The sequence below is a fragment of the Parasteatoda tepidariorum genome, chromosome 2 (genome assembly GCF_982258835.1).
Source record: "Parasteatoda tepidariorum strain Cologne lab strain chromosome 2, Ptep-v5.0, whole genome shotgun sequence".
Classification (NCBI taxonomy): Eukaryota; Metazoa; Arthropoda; class Arachnida; order Araneae; family Theridiidae; genus Parasteatoda; species Parasteatoda tepidariorum.
This window is the reverse complement of record NC_141756.1, coordinates 109699065-109720919: the sequence shown is the minus strand read 5'-3', so window position 1 is coordinate 109720919 and position 21855 is coordinate 109699065. Positions and strand designations below refer to the sequence as shown.

Genomic DNA, 21855 nt, shown 5'->3' with positions numbered 1-21855 from the left:
TTTTACCATGTTGTTAAACATGCATAATGAATCAGGTTACAAACTGTAGATTAACATGTATCTAATACTCTTTAAATAATCCTGCACATTCATTTAATACATTTGTAACAATCTATTGGATTGTAAGGCCATTGAAAGTACATATATATTAGATTTCATTCGTATAGTTATTCAAATGACACGAGCATTAGATTTCATTTGTACCGCCAATCAAATAAAATATACCTTAGGTTTCATTTGTATGGTTATTTAAATGACTTATTAAGTTTCACTTGAATTGTTATTCAAATGACATATACAATAGGTTAATTTGTATAGCCATTCGAATGATATCTACATTAGGTTCATTGGTAAGGCTATTCAAAAGATATATATTAGGTTTATTTGTAAACTGTTGAAATTTGTCGAAGATAGAAAGCCGTGACAAATAAATGAAATTCATAATCATTTGGGTTACAAACTGCAGATTAATATCAACATGCACAGGATTAACTCAGATGCTATTCAAATGAGCATGCAAAGAACATACATTAGATTTTAATTTGTAAAACCATTCGTCTCTGTTGAACCATACACAAGGTTTGTTTGTAAACTATTGAAATTCAACAAACATGGAATGGTGAGAACATTTTGAAAAGCGAGCATTTTCGGTATCCGTGTCAAACGAAGGTTTCATACTAATATTTCAGCGCTGTTCCATAGCGTTGGGATTTAGGAATAAACACTCTTATATATATAACAAGCATAATTTATTAATAACTGACAATATTTAAAATTTAGAATACAGAAGATGCGTCTTAACGCAGCACTAGCTGAAGTGAGGAATCTAAACTGAACTTAGAGTGAAATTCCAGATTCGATTGCGCGTGCGTGATATGATAGTTCGAAGTTCGTACACATAGCCTCGAATACACGACAATTTCGTTGTGTTCAACAGTTGAATTTCATCAACAATAGAATGTCTTAGCTAATAAATGAACTCACTAAATATTTATAAATTTTTTTATTGCATTACAAGATTAGTAATAGTTTTACTTGCAACAAAAATTTAAAATAACATTGCAACTTTCGCAATGATTGCAACAAAAAGATCCATTTTACTTTGCTAATACTGCATAATGAATTAGGTTACAAACTGTAGATTAATATCAACATGTATAGGACTGGATCTAATGCTATTCAAACGACCATGTAAAGGACAAACATTAGATTCATTTTTAAAATCATTAAAAGGACATACGTTCGTAAACTGTTGAATTTCATCAAAAATAGAATGTTGTGAGGAGTACAAATCCCCTACATTTTCGGGATCCTTGTCTAAGTTAGGTTCCATGCTATTCTTAATTTCTTTGTTCAACTGTTGAATTTCATCAAAAACGGAATGCTTAGACACACGTGAGCTCCGGACGTCTTTAGTATCAGAGTTTGTATCAGGTTCAATACTAATCTTAATTTCTTTTAAGCTTGAACTTGAAAAGAAGCTATTTTTCTCTCTTCTACTTCTAAGGGAAGTGATGCCTACAAAATAAATATCATATTATCAAAACGGATGAAGTAATTTTTTAGGTATTTTAGAATAAAATTATACAAATTCTTTTTTTTTCTAATCATCTAAGTTTTGAGTCGCGATGGCTCAGGGGATAGAGCGGTCGCCTTCCGACGAGGTGAACCGGGTTCGAATCCCTGCGATGGCTGATCGATACAAATCCGCATCCGCCTCGCACCTACTAAGTGCTGACGTGAAATATCCTCAGTAGACGCATCATGGGTTAGAGTCCCTTTACAGTCAGGCTAACCGTGGGAGATTCTCGTAGTCTTCCTCTCCATGTAACGCAAATGCGGGCTAGTTCCATCAAAAAATCCTCCACGAAGGCACATTTCTCCCAATACTTGATCCAGGAGTTCCCTTGTCTTCTGGATTGGGTTCGAAATTACACGGCTACACGGAACATCAGAAGTCGTAAACGACAAAAGTTGGGTCGGCTGTTCAACGACGGTTATAAAAAAAAAAATCATTCAAAGTTAGAAAATATGCTAATTACTGTAGCCGTTCAGTTTCAGAAAAATCGGTTCAACCTTAATCTGTAACGTCTTGCAATTTTGCTACAAGTTTAAACTAAACTGCGTTAAGTTAAACCATGTTTTCGCTAAATTTGATCGGAATGTTAAACTGTAACGTCTTGTACAAGTACAAGTTTTGCTTAACTGCATTAAATTAAACCATGTTTTCACTCAAGTTGATATTAAGCGTTACGTGGCCAAGTTAAAGCTCTTTTGTTTCCCCGATGTTAAGGTTTGATTCTGTATCGTATTAAGGCAAATTTGTAAGTATTGTGGTTCATCGATTGTTTTAATTTCTAACACGTAGTTTCTAACATTAAAAGATTTAAATACATAAGTTTAAAAACAAATAAGTTTTAAAAATGTAAAGTCTAGTTATATTTGTATTAATTGTGGTTCAACGATAGTTATGGATAAGATTTAAATTTTGAGATCAAAATTTGTACGCAAAAATGTCTGAGGAATTCGCAAATGCTTCATAGTTCAATTAAATTACTTTTGCTGTTAACGCGAAGAGAAAAATACTCTATATTCATTTTCTTGCATAACCTGACTAAAAATTTACTGGATGAAATTGAACTGAACCTATAACATTGAAGAATCTGAATATGTACCATAACGCAAAGCATAAAAGCATTTACCCATTAGCCAATAAGGAGTCGGTGTTTGTGGAGGTTATGGCTCCACATGTTCATGGTCCCGTAGTGGACTGATCGTTAAGACATGGTTCCCAGAAGATCACCGAAGTCAAGCATCACTGGCTGCTGTCAGTGTGCGGGTGGGTGACCACTTGGATCAGTCTGCGTAGGGACCGAGGGTGTGCGGTATTGGTCCTCGTTAAACTGTTCTATCGTAAAGTGCTCTACTTCGCGTGCAGGTCGTCGGGCTACCGAAGCGGGGGTGCCATCCCCTCTTCAGAGGATCAAAATTGTGATGTCATGTCTTCGGATCATCCTCAGGGATGTTTCCCAGACCGTCGCCAATAGCCCATTGTGCAGCTCTAGTGCGACGTAAATGAACAACAACAACCACAAGTTCATGACCAGTGGCATGATTAGGCTTTAAGCTCCACACGGGTTTGAAATCCGTCAAGTTCTCCACAATGCGTCAGTGCCTTAATCACTGAGCTATTGTAGCGCTGAACGAAATCAGGAACATACTGAATCGAAAATTTTAGGTATTTCAAATTATTAAATTGGATTACTTGACTAAGTATCTGTTCGGGTATAAGATAGGTAAGTGTCATTTAATGAATTAGAATTTTAATCTATGAGTAAATGAAAGTAATTTATGAAAGATCTTAAAAATAGCATGATTAAAATATCAAACCTGTTCGAGTAGTAGATGCAGAAGTTCCGTTTGATGAATCAGGATTAAAATCTATGAGTTGGTGATCGTTAAATGCTGGAACATAAAGTGAATGCGATGATGTGAATTTCAAAGATTTCTGGGAAGAACTCTTCGGTTCTGTGAGCGGTATGGAAACTGTTGATTCATATACTTTTGATGATTGGTGATTTGGAATTATTATGTGATTTTCTGATTTTAACTCGGCTGTAGCTGGAGTCAAAGTTACTTGGATTGGTTGTTTTTCTAAAGAATTTCTTGAAATCTTTTCAGAACTAGGTGACTTATCACTTTCTTCAATTCTACTTTCTGAAGTATTTATTTTTCTGGCATCGGATTGCGAATTTCTCGAAGATACTGATTTCAGCTCTGGCGGAAACAATCCATTCTCTTGGTTTAAGTCATTATTTACATAATGATTTGAAACGACGAGCTTTCGTGTTGATCCTTTTTTCCTCAATTTTGCTTTTCTTCCGCTTATTTTTGCTTTACGTTCTAAACTTTTCGGTATTTTTTTACCCATATTGCTGCCTTTCTTTTGATCAATATAAGATAACCTTTCGTCGCCGTTTGCACTTAGATAGTTATCAGAATTACTACTCGCTTCATCAGAATCAATCACAGAATATTCAAAGGCTCCAGATTTCAAAATCTCTTTTCTGCCATTTTTATTTTTACAGTGTAGCAAATCTTGAACAAATGGCTCCCCACTTTGGTTGATGAAGAAAAAGTTCTTTCTAGCTGGTGAGCGTATTTCGAAGACATTCTTCTTTAGTTCTTTTCCAAGATCTGGTGCGGCTTCTGGGGTATGAAGAGGTTGAGTTTCAGGTGATGTTTCTTCCTTCTTGCTTTCGAATGTTCTGTTGTGCATCAATTGATGGGAAGAACTTTTATTCAAAGAGCTTCTCTTTGATAGGCTTTTGCTGCTGCTCTCATCGATATCAGTTTCCCTTTTCTTATTTTTCTTCTTTAGAACTATACTCTATTGAAAAAAGAATTTCAAAAATACAAACTTGGTACAATTGCATTTGAAATGCACACATACGCATAAATAAATAATTAATTTATGATCTAGAAAAAATATGAAGGTAGTACTCAAACTTTCTTAGAATAACTGGAGAATTAATAAGATAAATGATAGTTTTTAATACTAATGGGGAAAAAATGAATAAGCGTGAATTATTATAAATACATTAAAATATGAAATATGCTGTGCCCAAATTAATGCCTTCAATTTTTTTACAGTACCTACATACTAAATTAATATGTAGTACCAACTTAATATCCAGTAGCAGATGCTTAATTTTTAGTCAATCATTTAATTTGTCTAAGTTTTAAAAATCTTGCTTTTAGGATGAAAGAAACACTACTGTTATAAACGTCTGTTGATTCTTTCATTAAATCAAGAATAATCGTTAAAAGTATAGTAGACTTTTATTATTGTGTGTTTGACAATCAGAACTTGTATTATAAAAGTATTTTCTATTTTAAACCAATAGTATTTTCGAAAAAGGGTTTAAAAGGTAAAGCCGCTCTGGAATATTTCTTTTAATTTTTATTTATTTAGTATTATGTCGTTAAAAGGTATTTTAACACACTAAAATGCAAAAACACAAAAGGTTTATAAGCAAAAAGAATGTCTACATATCTGATTTTTAAATTTTCACACAGCTCCTTGCAGTTCCCAGCTTGCACGTCTAGAAAATCGTTTTTCTCGATGCGAAATTTTTTTAAGACATTGCTAAAGATTAGAATAAAAATTCTCACCCGCGATTTTTCTTTTATCAGAGATCTTTTCTTTCTCAAGCGTATGATATAAACAATAAGGCCGATTACAACGATCCTGAAAAGAGAAAAAAAATTAAAGTTAATTTTGCAAATTCTATACATACTGGGAATCATAATAAAAAGTACCAGTGGATAAGGAAGAAAACATTATAGCAGGTAAATTACCAGTTAATAGCAAGCAAAAACAAAATCCTATCATAGCAGGCAAATTAACAGTTGATAGCAATTAAAGAATCATAATAACATACAAATTAACAGTTGATAGCAAGAAAAAAAAAGCATAACACTGTACAAATGAACAAACCATATGCAAATAAACCATATTTCCATAAAGTTAAACTTGAACTATTGTTATTGCGTTATTGCTAGAGGTAATCAATGTTGTCCAAATAACTAGGTCAAATTGAAAATAGCAGCAATTTTGCATGATATTATTATTTAAGGTACTTTAATGTATTTAAGTGTAAAACCATTGAAAAGAGACATGTCTATTGAGAATTCCATACCATGATAGAGCTAGAACAAGTAGAAGCAGGATTGCAGCCAAGATCCAACCTTTATTATTAGAACCATCTGGATCTGGAAGAAAAAAAAGTTGGAATAAAATACTTGTAACTGGTTTGATAACGAGGAAAGTACCATAGCAACCAACACAGAAGGTGATTTCGGTGACGAGGAATAAGTCCTAAAGCAAACAGAAAGAAGGAGTTTCAGTCCACCCGATCTTCAGTTATTACTCCAGCTTTTTAGGCCAACCTGAACAGAACTTCAAATATACCTTCCCACCATTTTATTTTATTTTATAACCGTTGTTGAACAGCTGACCCAATTTTTGGGTTTACGACTACTAACGTGCAACTCCGTAGCCTTGTAATTTTGAATCAATCCAGAAGACAAGGGAACTCCTGGATCAAGTATTGGGAGAAATTTGCCTTCGTGGAGGACGCTTTGAGGGAACTAACCAACATTTGCGTTACATGAAGAGAAAAACTCAGAAAAATCTCCATGGTTAACCTGACGGCAAGGGGACTCTAACCCATGATCCATCTACCACTGAGGATATTTTACGTCAGCACTGTCGTCGGTGCAAGACGGCTGAGGAATTCGCATCGACTAGTCATCGCTGGGATTCGAACCCGGTTGACCTCAATGGAAGGCGAACGCTCTATCCTCTGAGCCATCACGGCTCACCCACCTACCTACCATTTGTCACAAAAATAACTAGCTATTTGAAAAGAAAAAAAAGCAATTCAAGAAAAATAGAAATATACATGCTACATTCCGATAGGGAAGGTAGATTGCTTATAGTCACTAAGCTTCAGAATTAAAAATTTTGACTATAGATGGAACTAATGAATGAGAAACTATAAAATAATGTTTACTGATCCATTTCAGTTCATTCTCCCTTCCAAACAAAACGTTTGCAGAGGTACCTCTTAATTTTGTTCTCGTATAGCATCATTTTGCTAGAAATGATGCGTTATTTTGAAAATGTTGTTTTATAATTTTTCAGTCAACAGCGCCATCTGTTGACAAATTTGTAACTAATTTTGAAATTCAGAAGCAATAACCACTGGTTTCTTGAGCAGAACTCGGCGTTTCTATATTCTTTCCTTTTTTTTTAATGTGATTTTTCTAAATCAACTTGCTGGACACTTTTGAGGCGCTGTTATAACAAAATAAACACAATTAAATTTTTTCCAGAAAAAATGGTTTTTACAAAAGTTTTTACAATTTAAATGAGAACAAAGAATCAGAATTTTTTTATCCACTTATTTCTATTGTAAAAAATACTGCATGGATATCTATAGCGCCATTTCTGAAAACTTCCGCTTTATTTCAAAGTGTGCTGCCAGTTTTGGCACCTAAAATTCTCCATTTGGAAGAAGTTCCATTTTCATAAAAAAAATTTTTAAAAAATACAGTGCTCACAAGACACTAATACAGTCTTAACTTTAGTTCGTCCAAACTTTTGCGCAGAACTTAGGTTTCTAGCAAATAAAGAAAGAATTCGATCTCGAAATAGTTGAAATTTATCTACAATAAAGCAAATGAGACTTACGAATGCACAAGTCCAATGAATTGGCCCCCTCAGCTAAAGTCTTCTTTCCTTCAGGGCAGGGCCAACATGAATCTGCTCCCTCTTTGTCCATGTAGAAATCTTTTGGGCACAGGAAACATTCTGTTTCCTGACCGCTTGTGTAACTACCTGGGAAACACGGATCTGGAAAAATAAACCATTAGAAAATCTAATGAGCAAAAGTTAAGCGTTTCTCATAGTACTTATAGATTAGCGTGTTAATTTTTTTCTTTTCTTTCTCGTTTGATGCACGAAAAGAAATTAGCTTAACACTAGAAAATTAGACTTCCTCTGACAAACGTTGCTTTTAGATTAAACTTATATTAGAACTTTTATAAATATTAAACTAATTAACCTTACGCCTAAAATAGAGTTAAGATGGCACTGCAGTCAGGCGGAGGCTATACCAAGGTGAAAACCATTAAAAGAACATTCTCTTTCATCTACATAAGTAATATAAAATTTAAAGAGTAGGAAAAGTGAGTTCACATAAGCCTAGAGTAACTGATGAAATTTCAAATACTGAAAAAAAAATCTAAGTATCAAAAGGCGAGCACATTATAACAGGAATACGCAGTGGAGAAGTAATTCTGCAATAATTTGTTTGCATTTTAATATTTTTAAAAAAATTTTTAAGCATTTAAAACTTCATGGTTTACTTTAAGTTTACCTAAACTAACTTCTCTCTAAACTTTAAATAAAAACAGGAATGGTGAAACAGAATTTGCCATTTTTTCGTCGTATTCCTTGAGATAGTGAGCTATCATTGTTAAGGATCGCATTCCATCCTCTGCGGCGGCTGGAAGCTTACTCAACGTAAAAGGGGTTTGTGCTAACTAGTCAGAAAAATAAAGGCGACCAATATGCTATGTCTAAACTATACTAACTACGTTATATACTAAACTATACTGACCACGTTAACACCATCATGCCGTTGGCCTTAAAATTGGGGATCCTAAATCTTCATAACCCTTGGCCGCCATAACCCTTGACACAAAAGCAAATGTCTTTCCGGCTTACAAAACATATGATGCGCATTCAAAATATTCTTTTGATGGTATTTACCCAATAACCAACAGGTTCATGGAATATTAGTGAAGGGCAGTTTAAAGCTGATTAAACAGTTAACTAACTGCGTCAAGCTGACACTGGCTAAATACCGCTCTCGAGCATCCATGTCATCGCGTGGATGCCGGCTAAATACGGCGCTCGTACATATAGATCATCACGTGGATGTCTGCTAAATACGGCGTTCTGACATAACGAAAGGGTTAACTGCTTAGAGTTAACCGATTTTCATAAATAAAATGGCATATTCCATTATTAAATTTCTAATCTGTGTTCTTTCACAATAAAATAGTAATGCAGCACTTACAACATCTGTCCTGATCGATGCGATGTCCTGGCTGGCACACACCATTTACAGCTTCAACAGATGCTAAAAGAATAACAATATACAACCATCTACCTACATAGACGCAGTTTAAATATTTCTATATAGGGTGGGGTAAGATCAGGTAGCTAAGATTCGGAGGCCTGTTAAAGTTGTTCGACCTAGAAACTGTCAGATTTAATCAAGATATTCATTGTTTAGTAGTGTACAGTACGCAAAATAAAAAACGGACCACCCTAAATAACTTTCGATCAAATGATCGGATCTTTCACGTTCTAGGACAGGACTCAAACTTAAATAGTTCGATTGACTGACGACCAAATGTGTAAATCAATTAACACAGACTTTTTTTTAAATTACGAAATCGGAAACAAAAAAGTACTTTCTCTTAATAAACATGCCTTTTTTTCGACGAATTCGGATTTCTAACCCCCAAGTGGATAGTCGCAATTTGGGAAATATGACCCCAATAGTTTTGTTAGGGGAGCGATTCCGAATCAGTCAAAAAAAGGTATGTTTATTCAGAGAAAGTACGTGTCTGTGTCCGTAACTTAAAATGTCGTCTGCACTAATTAATTATCATGTTTGGAGTCATCCCCTCGAGCCATCGAGATTCAGTTCTAGAGCGTGAAAATTCGATAACTAAAGGTGCTTGATTCGCAGTTAAAGTGCTGAAGTCTCCCCAATCCGATAAGACAAATGCTAATCACTTAAATAAATCTATGATTTCGATTATTCGGATCAACTATGAATGTATGCAATTTTTTTGACTTATTCATTTCGTAATAAACTAATGTGATGGTCATTTTTTTAAATCAACATTAATTATTCCAATTTTGAGGATTTTGTCGAGATGCATTAGCTTGATTTTTTCTGTTACTCGGATACATATTTTTATTGACAATACGGAACCATTTTTTGCAGGCGTGTTATCTTTGAAAAGATAAATTATGCACTAATTAGCGATAGTATAAGTCATAATTGACGTTAGTATACAAAAGTATTGAGATGGTAAGTAATAGTTACATTTAAATTAACACGTATGCGTTATCCTTATTCTTTACCATTTTTTAAAAATTTTTTAAATGCGTTAATTTTCCTTCTTATTTTAAAATATGCATATTTAAAATAAATGCAACATAGCATATTTAAAATAAAGTAGTACCGTTTATTTTTTGATCTCAATATTATGCAACATAAGACCGTTGCACTAAATAAAGAGATTTAGTCATTTACATACCATCCCGCACGACTACGTACATGCTTTCTATAGTTTGTCTTTGTAAAAAACTCCCTTAGCCATTCGTCTGGAGTAGTGGCGGTGACTATGGTTACGAGGTTTAGCTATTTCAAGTAGGGGTGTTGGGTCATTATTTAAGCTAGGTTTTGGATCGGGTCGGCGAGAGAAGCTCTCCTCTTTTAAATGAGCTATTTATTGCAGCAGACGGCCTTCGTGGTGAGGGGAGTTCTTTCCATAGAAACATTATATGTCTGTCGCGGTCATAAGCAGTTAGTTCACATCATACATATGTAAACATGCGGGATGGCGAGTGAAGGTGCTAAAAATGTTCTAAAATAATTAATAATGCACTAGTAAGCTATACTTAAAAATTATGATCTATAAAAAATTACCTGGTTGGAAACTGAGTTCGCTTGCTTGGCGTTTTTTTATTACTCTTTTCGATTCATAATCAGATGGTGTGTAACATTTAAATCCCTGATTAGAATCAACACTATTTGGTAAAGAAACTGGTTTTGGCTTGGTGTACGCCCTTTTGTTGCGCCTAAAAAAATTTAGGCTTAAATTGTCTCTTCGAACATTCAGCTTTCGTTTCAGGGGACTCTTTTTCGAAGGGAACAAGCAGATAATTTTCATATTTTTACTGTCTGAATTCGGAATCTTCAACTCTATTTGCAGAGAGTGGCAAATGACAAAAGAAATCCACACAGCTAATATCATGTGACCTATCGGGTAGAAGCATAACACCATTTTGAAGTTCTAGAAATGAGAAAAGAATCTTGTATGAAATGTGATGCGAATAAATTGGATGAAATGTAAAAGTTTGACTTGATATCGTGACTCTCCATTTCGATTTCAAATTCTTTTACTTAAACCTTTAAGCGTTAGATCCGAACTTATTCGCGATCGCAACGTTCGAATACGCCATCTGGGTAGAACATCGGTTCCATGTCTTGACCCTTCCTCCTTCTCTCTCCTCCTTTTCTTAGTTGTATAGGAATGTATTACGGTATTTTCCTCGAAATATTTTTGTTTTTAAATTTCCACGATGCTTTCTTTTAGAACTATGCTCTATATAGTTTTCCGTTCCAAATAGTCTCTCAACTGAAAAGCTTTTAATCTATTTAAAAATCAAGAGAGAAACCAACGTACTTCCTTCTCCTATGACTCCCCACACGCTAATGGTGAAAGCATGCAAAGTCCATTAGCGTGTGGAGAGTAATAGGAGAAGGAAGTACGTTAGAGGTAGAGAGTTCTGCTTTACGCCACCTGTAGCCCATTTCAATCACCAGTAAGTGCAAGCTTCCCTGCATAAGAAACTGGTTTTCCCCTTGTTATTTAATGGTAATAAGGTGCATAACAGGAAAATTTCCGTACAATTTTACCCAGAGACCCGACTCTTGAAGGGTTAATGTACTCAAAGTAAATAGAATTAAATTACTTAATATTAAAGCATTTAATCACAATCTTCTAAAAAAAACGAATAAAAATTTCCAAAACGTTGATGATTCTTAACTTTTAAATAGTGATCTTAACTTAAGGTGGTTCAAGGAAACAATTTTTGAATATGCATGTCTGAAATATTTTTCTAAACAATTTTAAGTATTGAATCTAACATTAGTGTGGTACATTTATTTAACGATTTATAAACGAATTAGTGGCACTAGAATAAATAAATAAATAGTGCTGAAATTTAAAAATCATAATTTAAAAACTAATCATAATGTGCAAATAAGATTAAATTTAATGTTTACTTTTATTTGCACATCAAGGTTGCTGTGGTAATTTAGATTTATAGTTTGACACTTAAACTTTTAAAATAATATTTAAACTAAGCCGCTTAGTCACTCAACTATTTTTTTAAGGATTTTGATTTTTTCTTAAATTTAAAAAAATTTTGTGTCAAAGTTAAACCAATGGTATTAAGATGGCTATTCTATATTGGTTTATTTATTTTATATTGGTTTAAAAAATGTAGATTTATAATAAGTTTCCAAAATTTCTTGGACTACATTCAGAAATGTACGATACTTTTAATTTTATTAACTTTGAAATGAGTGAGTCTCTCAATCTCAATAAGAACTTATCTCGTGTCAGCCAAACAGTACCATTTGCTAATCTCGTTACGCCCAAAGAACATTTGACTAAAAGGCTATTCAGCTTCGATGTTAAGCAGAAAGATCGGGTTCAACACTTTCTTGTCTCATTGCAGACAGTTGGTGTGACTTTAGCAGATAAAAACTGTAACAGCGTTAATCAAAATGCATTGAGCCGCGATTGCTCAGGGGATAGAGCGTTCGCCTTCTAATGAGGCAAGCCGGGTTCGAATCCCAGTCGATACGAATTCCGCATCCGGCTCGCACCGACCACAGTGCTGACGTAAAATATCCTTAGTGGTAGACGGATCATGGGTTAGAGTCTCCTTGCCGCCAGGCTAACCGTGGTAGGTTCTCGTGGTCTTCCTCTCCATATAACGCAAATGCGGGGTAGCTCCATCGAAAAGTCCTCCACGAAGACAAATTTCTCCCAATACTCGATCCATGAGTTCCCTTGTCTTCTGGATTGGGTTCAAAATGACAAGACTACGGATTTGAACATTAGTAGTCGTAAACCCATAAAATTTGGGTCGGCTGTTCAACGACGGTTATAAAATATAAAATAAAAATGCATTGAACAAAGTGGAGATGATATAGGTAAATAAACAAATGCTCTACCTTCCAAATTATGTAAATAAAGATAAATATACAATATCGTGAAAAGAAAATATTTTAACTATTTACTATTGACCAAAAATATTTATAAATTGTATATTGATAAATTAAATATCTGTGTTAAAAATGACCAGCTGAATTTTTAAAATTAGTGCGACATTTAAGCCAATAAAATTTACGATAACCTCATAAATGTTGTCCGAACTGTGGCCATCCTGTTGCAGAAAATAAACAGATTTTTTTTGTATAACACTCCAATGAATAAAACCACCCTAAAATCTAAATATAAAACATACATTTTTAAACACTCTAAAAAGTAATGAAAAAAATCTTATCCTTTAACTTCTGCTTATAAAACATTTTATGCTGAGACAACACTTATAATTTATGCTAATAAAATATAAATCAATTTTGCAACACAAATTTTACGTTATGCAACCAATTTTTATTTGACTATTCTTTAAAATTTGATAAACCTGAATACATATTACAAAAAATGAGTTACCATTAAAAATAAAAATTATGTTTGGGCTGTTTATTTTCTTTGAAGTAAAACAAGAAAGCTGAACTGATTTACAAATAATATCACGCTGATGTTAACTTTCGATTCGTTAGTTTTAACTATCGTACGAAATCAGCAGGAAAGTGTATATTTGGCTGAGTTGCAACACGCCAAGTGCGGCTTTAATAACGTTTTCCTAATTCTAAAATCACGAAATTTGTTAAATGATTATTTAGATATCAACGGTTGCCATTTTTGTTCTTTCTTGCTGCGGAAATCGAATTGATTGAATTTCTTTTGGCGAAACTTTGGCTTAATAAATAAAGTTTATTAGCAGTTGTGCATATGCGGCATCTTTCATAAATACGGCAACTAACGGTATCCATTCATCGAATTCTATCCCTGATCAAATTCTGGCAGGGAGTATTGTAGCGTAATTACCAATCATTAAATACCAATTTACTATTATATAAGACTTGATAAGTTGATTTAATCTTGGGGCACCACTTGATAGATGAAAATTAACAAGGTTTATAGCCCATCTCCCCACATTGGTGACCTACGGATATATGAACTCTCTTACATTGAAAGTAACTCCCCCTTCGATGAATTAACCACATTGATCTAGCTATTTATGATTGCGTCATTGTCCTCCTCACTCTCAATTATGCACAATAGAATCCTGTACACACTCGACTGCTAATAGCAACACACGAGCGCGACTCACACAACCGTGATCTTAATACAGGCCTCACGGCTAACTCTCGAAACTCGGTTAACTTAATGTAGCTCTCACCGCAAGCGCTCAAACCCCGGTGAACTTAATACACATCTTTCGCAAATACGGGAACTAGAGGTATCCATTGATTGAAATCTAACCCTGATAAAATTCCAGTGGGGGAGTCTTGTGGCGATACTACCACTATCAAAATATTAACAATCCACTGGTATGTAAGACATGCTAACTAGATTCGATCTTGAGGTACTTTTTGATAGATGAAAGTTGGCACAATCGAAAGCTCTTGCCCCCAAAAATATATTAAAAAGGAAAAAAAACTAAATATTTTGAAAATATTTAATGTGAAGAATTAAATATTTTCATTCTTTTATCGACAAAAGTCTTAATATTTTGTTTTATTTCAAACAGTCAAATTGATGTGATTTTTTTTTTTTTTTTTGGTGAATACATGAGATGAAAATAAATAAGTTAAACAATGGTTTTTGAAAAAATAAATAAATAATTTATAAATGCTGAGATAGGTTATCATGGAAACAAAAGATTTTATTTTGAATAAAAAAATTTTTATAAGTGCACATTCATTTCATAATTAACATAATAATAAGTTAATTTAAAAAAATCTTTAGTGTAAACTAAATATTATAGTGATAAAGCTATTAGTATGTTTTTAGCACTTGAAAAGCAGTTTTGAATTTAAGAAAACTAATTTTTCTCCTGTTTTTCTACATATAAAAAATGCTCTATTAAAAAAATAAAAAAAAAGGCAAGCCTTTATTAAATTTTTATATAAATATGTAATTTTCAATATATCTTAACTTATATTTTAATTTAGCTTCAGAGTTATGAAATGGTTGGGAAAAAAAAGGTCATTTTGTTTGAAAGCCAATTGATACCCTCCAAACAGAATTTAATATTTTCACCTATGTAAATTAAATTACAATATAAGAGTAATCTGAAGTATTTTTCTCGATCTTTTCCAAATTAAATATCTCATGCCCTGAAAGTTAGTAGTGCTAAGTTTACTTTATCTAATTTGCTTGTTCAGATACTTGACATTTCTTGTAAACTAACACCATTAGCTAGCAAGCATTCATTTTAACTGCCCATGATTTTTCTTTTTAATAACTTTAAAGATAACAACAGTGATGTTTACTAGCTTATAGCTCAATTTAATCCGGGAATTTATTGAATGCTTTTTTTTATATAATCTCCGGTTCTTTACTTCAGGTGAGTACAAGTAAATCAAGGTGGAAATATAGGCGCGATGTCACTAAATTAGTATTTCAAAAGCTAATTCTGCCACGTTTTTATAGTTATCTTTTTGAAACTAGTTTCTTTTAAATAATGTTATGTCAACGGTACAAATTGTTCGACAGTGCTTAATCCTGACTATCATGCGTTTTGCATGATCAATAGCATCTGCTTTGGTGCTAAATATTATCAAGTACTGTTGAACTTTTTTTTTTGACGAGTTGAACTTCTAAAAACATGTTTTTCTTACTCCAATAATGTAAAGTCACAGTTAAGGAAAAGCAGATAATAATACAAATAAGAAAATGTTTTCATTTTAAATTTTTTAACATTTGAGTATTACAAGAAGCTAATACATTAATTTATCACTTTTTAATGAGTTAGATTAAAAATTAAAATTGTCTAAATACCGGCCCCTAATGCTTGTCATTCTTTCACCCAATTAGCTTTTCGATTGATTGTGAAACAATATTTTATTTTATACTAACACAATTTTAAATTTATTGAAGCACAGAAACAAAGATTGAGAAGATTATAGGTACATCTCTGTTATCAGATTCCAAAAATTATGAGAAACATTGACAAAACTATAAATTACGATTTGCATAGACCAGGGGTCTGTCCAGGCATTTTGTGAAAGGTCCTGTTTTTGTAAAATTGTGAAAAAACTACTTATAATTTTTGAATATAAAATAAGAGTTAAGTCACATTGTTTCAACCAGGGCCCTGTTAGCATAAAAAACCTTTTTAAGAAGTTCTTAAATTGTAAATAGATACAAGATTCTGCTCAACAATTGCTGCTACTAAATTAGAGATGCAACATACAAATATTTGGTATTTAGCCTATACTGCTCAACACAGAATATTCATTTTGGACGAATAATGGAAACAAAATCACTCACATTTTCAATAATTTCAATTGACATATTTTAAATATTACAACTTTGTTATGTATCACTCTTAATGTGTTACGCATTAAGTAAATTTAAACATTTCTTAAGTTCATAATATTTTATTCACAAAAAAAATTGCCAGAAATTACTTTTTATTTACGTAATATTCTATTAATTAATTTTCTGAATAAATATACATTAATCGATTATTTATTTACAAAAAAAAAGTCTGATTTCCTATTAATAAGAATGCGCACAAGATGTTTGTAAAAGTAGAAATATTTTCTTAGAATACTACATTTGTAATTTAAACTAAGGAAAACTTGGTTTTTCTTGAACCGTCTCCCCCCCCCCGGGAAGGGTTTATTCGATTAACAAAACAATAATTAAGATAAATTTGAGAAGGGTTTGAATTGATTATTGATGAAGAGATTATTTTGTGAAGGGTTCTAAACAAACCCCTGTAGACAATATAGTCAACTTAAGTTATAAAATTTATCAATAAATTATGTTTATAAACAAATAAAGTAAAACACTCCCACAACAAATAATTGTTAACCAGAAAGGAGTTGGAGATTAAGGCCTCCCAACTTCATGATCAATAGCAGGAATAAAATATCTTATACATTGATATTGCAGGGAAAGGATCTTTCGACAATGCCACAACCATGTTTGATCAAAAAGTACCCCAAGAGTGAATCCAGTTAGCATGTCTTATATATTAATGAATTCATGTTTAATAATTGTAGGGGGTGGTTATGCCACAATACTCTCCCCTACCAGAATTTTATCAGGGATGGAATTTTATGAACGGTTACTACTAGTTGCAGTATTAGCGAGACCTGGAGAGCGGTACTCTCACTGGATTTTGAGCATTTTTCGTGATAGCTGTAATAAGTTCACAGAATTTTGAGCGCTAATCATGAGAGCTTCATTCACAATTTTGTGTGTGCAGGATCCCGCAGTGTGTAAATGAGACTGAGAAGACACAGCATAAGGAGGACAAATGACTCGGTCACAAATACAGTGAAACCTGCCAAGTTGACCACCCTTGTAAATTGGGAACCTGCATAAGTTGACCTCAATTATCAAGAACAGAATTTTTCCTATATAATATACCTATATAGCAAAACCTTTGTAACTTGACCACCTATCTATCTTGTATGTTGACCACTGAAATAAGTCAATTTTGTCTAGGAGTATTATGGAATTCTATTCTAAAACCCTCATAAGTTGACCAGGAAAAAAAAAAAATTCAGAAAATTTTCTGTCATTTTAGCAACGTGTGTTAAAATTTCACTTGTTTGGTGAAATAGTGTAAAAAGCTAATCTAAACCCTTTTGTGAGTTGACCATCAGGGGAAACTGTAAGGGCTCAGCTTTTGATCATTTCTTTCATCAGTGCATTGTAAACAGGCATGTTAGTTGAAAAGTTGCTCTTCCAGTCGCAATAGTGAGCATTTGAATAAATGAATGCTCTGATCTTTTATTTATGGTCTTTGATTTTAAAGTGTTCAAATAATTTTATTTTGTTAAAGTTTTCAAATTACATGTTCTCGTGTTCTGATATTTTAAGAAATTATATTTATTAAACGCTTCACATGCATAACTAACGAAATATTTTTTTTAAAAAATTAGTTAAATATTAGAATTATACGTATCAAATTGAAGTTCATTCAGGTTTAAACGCATTTCTTAAGATATTTATTTGCATATTTTCTGAATAAATTTTTTAAGTCAAGTAAAAAAAAAAAAATTTATTTATAGCAGTGAAAAAGTAAACAATGACCCACCCCCCATGGGTGCAAGTTGGAAAGAAGGCCAAGACTGAAAATTTTTTGACTGAAATACCTAACATACACAATACCCCCTCGACATATGCAAACTATCTAAGAAAGCTTTACCATAATACATCAAGTTTAAATACTGTACAAAAAATATTTATTCATCTGTCTTTGGATAAAATAACAACAGGACATAAGAAAGTAGATCAATAACGTAGACCTTAAATGTATTTTTAAGGACAGAAAAAAAAAAAAATTCCGATTTCCGTCTTCGAGTCAGTCTTGTTTCCGTCTTACTTCCGTCCGCGGGCATTTTCGAAAGACGGAAATCCGTCCTGGGGACGGAAGACTTGCACCCATGCCACCCCCTCTATAAGTTGGCCACTTGTCTAAGTTGACCACTAAAACAATGTACCACAAGTGGTCAACTTACACAAGTTTTACTGTAGTAAGTCAACTTATCAATGTGTACCATCCATTGAAGTAGGCATGTTCATATCAGGATCCTTCGACAATGCCAACTTTGTTCAATCACAAGTACCCCAAGATTGAATAGAGTTAGCGTGTCTTATATACTAGTGAATTGATGTTTAATAATTGTAGTGGCAGTCACTATGTAATTACAGTGTATAACCCTTAAATATTGTGTTATCACCTTTGTATTAATTTCTTTGATAATGTTAATCAATAAAAATTAAAAAAACTTGCTAAACAATCACTGTTATGTTACCAGTCCTTATCAACTAAAAGTACAGATTTTCAATTACCTACTGTTTTGATTAGAAATTAAAGTATGACACAAAACTAAATTAAAGAAAGAAATATTTTTATTCTTTGTTTTTAAATGAATTAATTTTAAAAGTAATGTTATTATCTTTCAAATAACTTTTCAGCTTCTTTAATCTTTCCTTTCGGTTAAGTTTGCTCTTTGCAATACTCTCTTCAGATCTGTGTCGGTTCTGAACATCACGGTTGAGGTCACGGCTGGTCCTTTTACCTTTCCAACCTTTAAATACATCTGGATGTAGCTTGTCTTCGGGAATGTACTCGCATTTCAGCAGCCTCTCAAAAAATAGATAATTGTTCATGGTTTCTGCAACAACTTTGGCGACATCAGCTGATTTGAACTGAATGAAAGCATAACTTTTCGACCTCAAACTCTTACGACTTCTGGCCAGACGGAGATTGGTGACTTCCCCAAATTGTGAGAAATATTGCTTCATTTCTGCCTCGTAGAATCCGTGCGGTATGTGACCGATATATATCGTTCCAGGACCACAATCTGTCTGTTGTGCCAATTTGGCTTGTTTCTTTCTCAGCCTTTTTTCTCTTTTGGCTTCATTCACGGGTTTCTGAGGTTTGATTTTTCTTCGAACATTTTCAACAAAAGAGTTCATCATTTTGGCAAATTATGTCTCTTACCTGTTAATGAAATAAAAAATATTAGATTAGTAAAGTTTTAATACCGGATGTCCTTTCTTCATGGACTTCCTTAGTAAACTCTATGAGGGTGAAAAATATTAAGTTTCTTTCGAGCTTTTTTTTTTCACTGATGTTCTTGGTATCTCTGATCTTTCTGATTTTTCATAATTTTTTTTTGGTAGCAAAAATGCAAAAATATATATATATATAAATAAAATTAGAATTTGTAAGACTGAATTCGAAATCTTCAAAAATAAAATATTTTTGCAAAAATTCAAGAAGATGCCTACAGAATTAGACTTTCCAGTTTAAGAATCCCTACATCACTCAGGAATTAACAATCTTCAAAGTGTTACCAATGGTCACCAATTCTTGGTCAGTCTTCTTCTAAAATTAAAAAAATCATAAAAATACTCTGAACTTTCGTTTTTAAAAGGGTATTCTTTAATTATAAGATTGCAACTTAATTCATTTGAATTTTTTTTTAATCGTTAGTATGTTTAGCAAAATAAAATTGGCCTTGATTATGGTACATTTCTTTTTTGTTACAACTTATTTTAAATATTTTGCTTTTCATTTCTTTTGACAGAATTATAAACAACTTTGGCAACTAAAAAAGTAGTTTCAGAATATATTAGACCAGTTTAACTAATAGGAATACTTGAAATATAACCCATTAGTATCTAGGGTAAATCTTTGTTACTGTTATAGAGAACTGGCTTAATATCAGATATAAGATTCTGTGACTGTAGGAAAATTTCAATACAACTTATAAACCATATTTTATTTTAACAATGCAATTTTTCATCGGAAAAATATGATTTCTTTTAACTTTTAATGCCAAAACACTAAGATTTTTTTATCAAAGAAAAAGATTTATTGAATGATTTAAATAGATACTATTGTTAATTTGAAATCTCAATAACTGATGAATGTTACTGAAATTAAAAGACAGGTAATTCTATAGGTATGATCTTTGATTTTCGTAATAAAAAAAGGCAGTTTTTCCTGAATTTTGGAGCTAAAAGTGTATTTCTTGAGAATTCCAGGTTTTCAAAAAAGTTTATGCACCATTAGTTTAGTAAGATGCATACTTTTAAATATATGTAGGTCCATACAGGGTATCTGCTACATTTTAGATTTTCAAATTCATGATTTTCCATGACTAATTCCAAAATTTTTCATGACTTAACGAAGTTACTATTTTCTCTGACAAAAACAAAATAATAAATTTAAAAAAGCATTAGGAACATTAATTGAAAGGCTTAACCATACCTATCATACTCTGCATCTTCATGTTTATCGATTTTAAATTTAAAAAACAGAGTAAAGAAAGAGTTGAAGCAATGAAATAGCTGAAATAAAATATTCTTTAAAGATTATATTCAAATAATTCTTTACTTTTCTTTTTTTTAATTATATTCTAAAGGTACTTTTCTTGCTCATCGAAAAGGAAGAAATACTCCTGATTTTTCTGTTCTCATTTTGAAATTTTAAAAAAATTTACCAATGACAGGCTTGCTTCAGCTAGAATTCTAAATTGATAAAATACCATACTTTTACATGATAAAATGATGAACATGATAAAAACATTTGATATTTTAATAAAATATGACTAGGAGAGGGGAGTTTGTTACAAATTCTGATAATTGGAACACAATAAAATGGAGAGGAGGTAAATTCCATTTTAAAAATTAGATTTTTTGAGGATCTAAATCCATGACCTACCGTGTTTTTTTTTAAAAAAAAAATAGTTAAAATCATGACTTTCTATGATTTCTCATGAACAGATACCCTGTAGATAGCAAAACAATAGATAATGCACACAAAATGAAAAAAAATTTCTTTTTGCAAATATATTGTAAATTCTTGTGTTGAACAATTTTAATTATGTTCAATATGACTCAAATTATAAATTTATACCAGTAAAATAACTTAGTCTATAAATAACACTTTGATTAACATCCATACAAGGTAAAAGTAATTTTATAGTGTGAAATATATATACAAAAAAATTATACATTTATAAAATATGAGTGACCAGTCATAACCTCATAAGTGACCCGTTCCTGAGTTAATTGTTGGTAAATTATTAATAATATATTATTTAAATAACAAGTGAATAACTGCTAAAAGAAATAATTCATTAGAAAGACATCACAACGTTCTTCCTCCATGCAAAACATTTCTAACTTAAGAGTTTGATAAATTTGGTTAAAATTGAATATTCTTTGATCAACAATTACTACGAGTGACATTATAATACACCCCGTAAATAAAATAAACAACTTCGATGAACAGTTTAGTGAACATTATTTATTTTATCAATATGAATAATTAACAATTTTTAACAGTAACAAATTTTGATAAAGACATTCCATGCTAATAAATATTATTTCAAGTATGAAAGCATTATAAAAGCAAAAGGAAAAAAGGTATTTCATAATTTATCTAAATAACTTACCTAGCACAATAGAAGTATTTCAAATTATTTGATAAACTTTTATTTTTAAGATTTGGTCAACATGCCGTTGCGTACAAAATAAACAAGGAGAACGCTACGGTTACAGCGTGATGTTATCGCATTTTATTTCTAAGGAAATTTGGAGAAAAGCATTTTATCAAAATTTTCCATTACGAAACTG

At 32.2% G+C, this 21855-nt stretch overlaps 2 protein-coding genes across 2 annotated transcripts; both read right to left on the bottom strand.

The window, feature by feature from the left end:
• Positions 1-1091: 1091 nt before the first annotated feature.
• LOC107447739 (uncharacterized) lies at positions 1092-11444 on the bottom strand. Its single transcript, XM_043050515.3, has 7 exons — positions 10302-11444; positions 8652-8714; positions 7259-7420; positions 5703-5775; positions 5176-5251; positions 3391-4390; positions 1092-1518 (listed from the first exon to the last, which is right to left on the bottom strand). Exons 1-7 carry the CDS (start codon positions 10657-10659, stop codon positions 1124-1126), a joined length of 2127 nt encoding a protein of 708 aa, XP_042906449.3. The 5' UTR covers positions 10660-11444; the 3' UTR covers positions 1092-1123.
• Positions 11445-18597: 7153 nt separating this feature from the next.
• LOC107447746 (MKI67 FHA domain-interacting nucleolar phosphoprotein) lies at positions 18598-21805 on the bottom strand. The gene is made up of 2 exons (XM_016062747.4): positions 21675-21805; positions 18598-19210 (listed from the first exon to the last, which is right to left on the bottom strand). The coding sequence occupies exon 2, from the start codon at positions 19186-19188 to the stop codon at positions 18616-18618; it is 573 nt and encodes a 190-aa protein (XP_015918233.2). The 5' UTR covers positions 19189-19210; positions 21675-21805; the 3' UTR covers positions 18598-18615.
• Between the last annotated feature and the right edge of the window lie 50 nt (positions 21806-21855).

What these genes read in the sequence shown, in the direction of transcription:
- LOC107447739 (XM_043050515.3), bottom strand. Translation starts at nt 10,659, where the DNA reads ATGGTGTTATGCTTCTACCCGATAGGTCACATGATATTAGCTGTGTGG. An exon ending in TTCATTGGACTTGTGCATTC is followed by an intron (nt 5,776 to 7,258) that starts GTAAGTCTCATT and finishes TTTTTCTTCCAG; the next exon opens with ATCCAGATGGTTCTAATAAT. An exon ending in TGCATCTACTACTCGAACAG is followed by an intron (nt 1,519 to 3,390) that starts GTTTGATATTTT and finishes TTTATTTTGTAG; the next exon opens with GCATCACTTCCCTTAGAAGT.
- LOC107447746 (XM_016062747.4), bottom strand. Translation starts at nt 19,188, where the DNA reads ATGATGAACTCTTTTGTTGAAAATGTTCGAAGAAAAATCAAACCTCAG.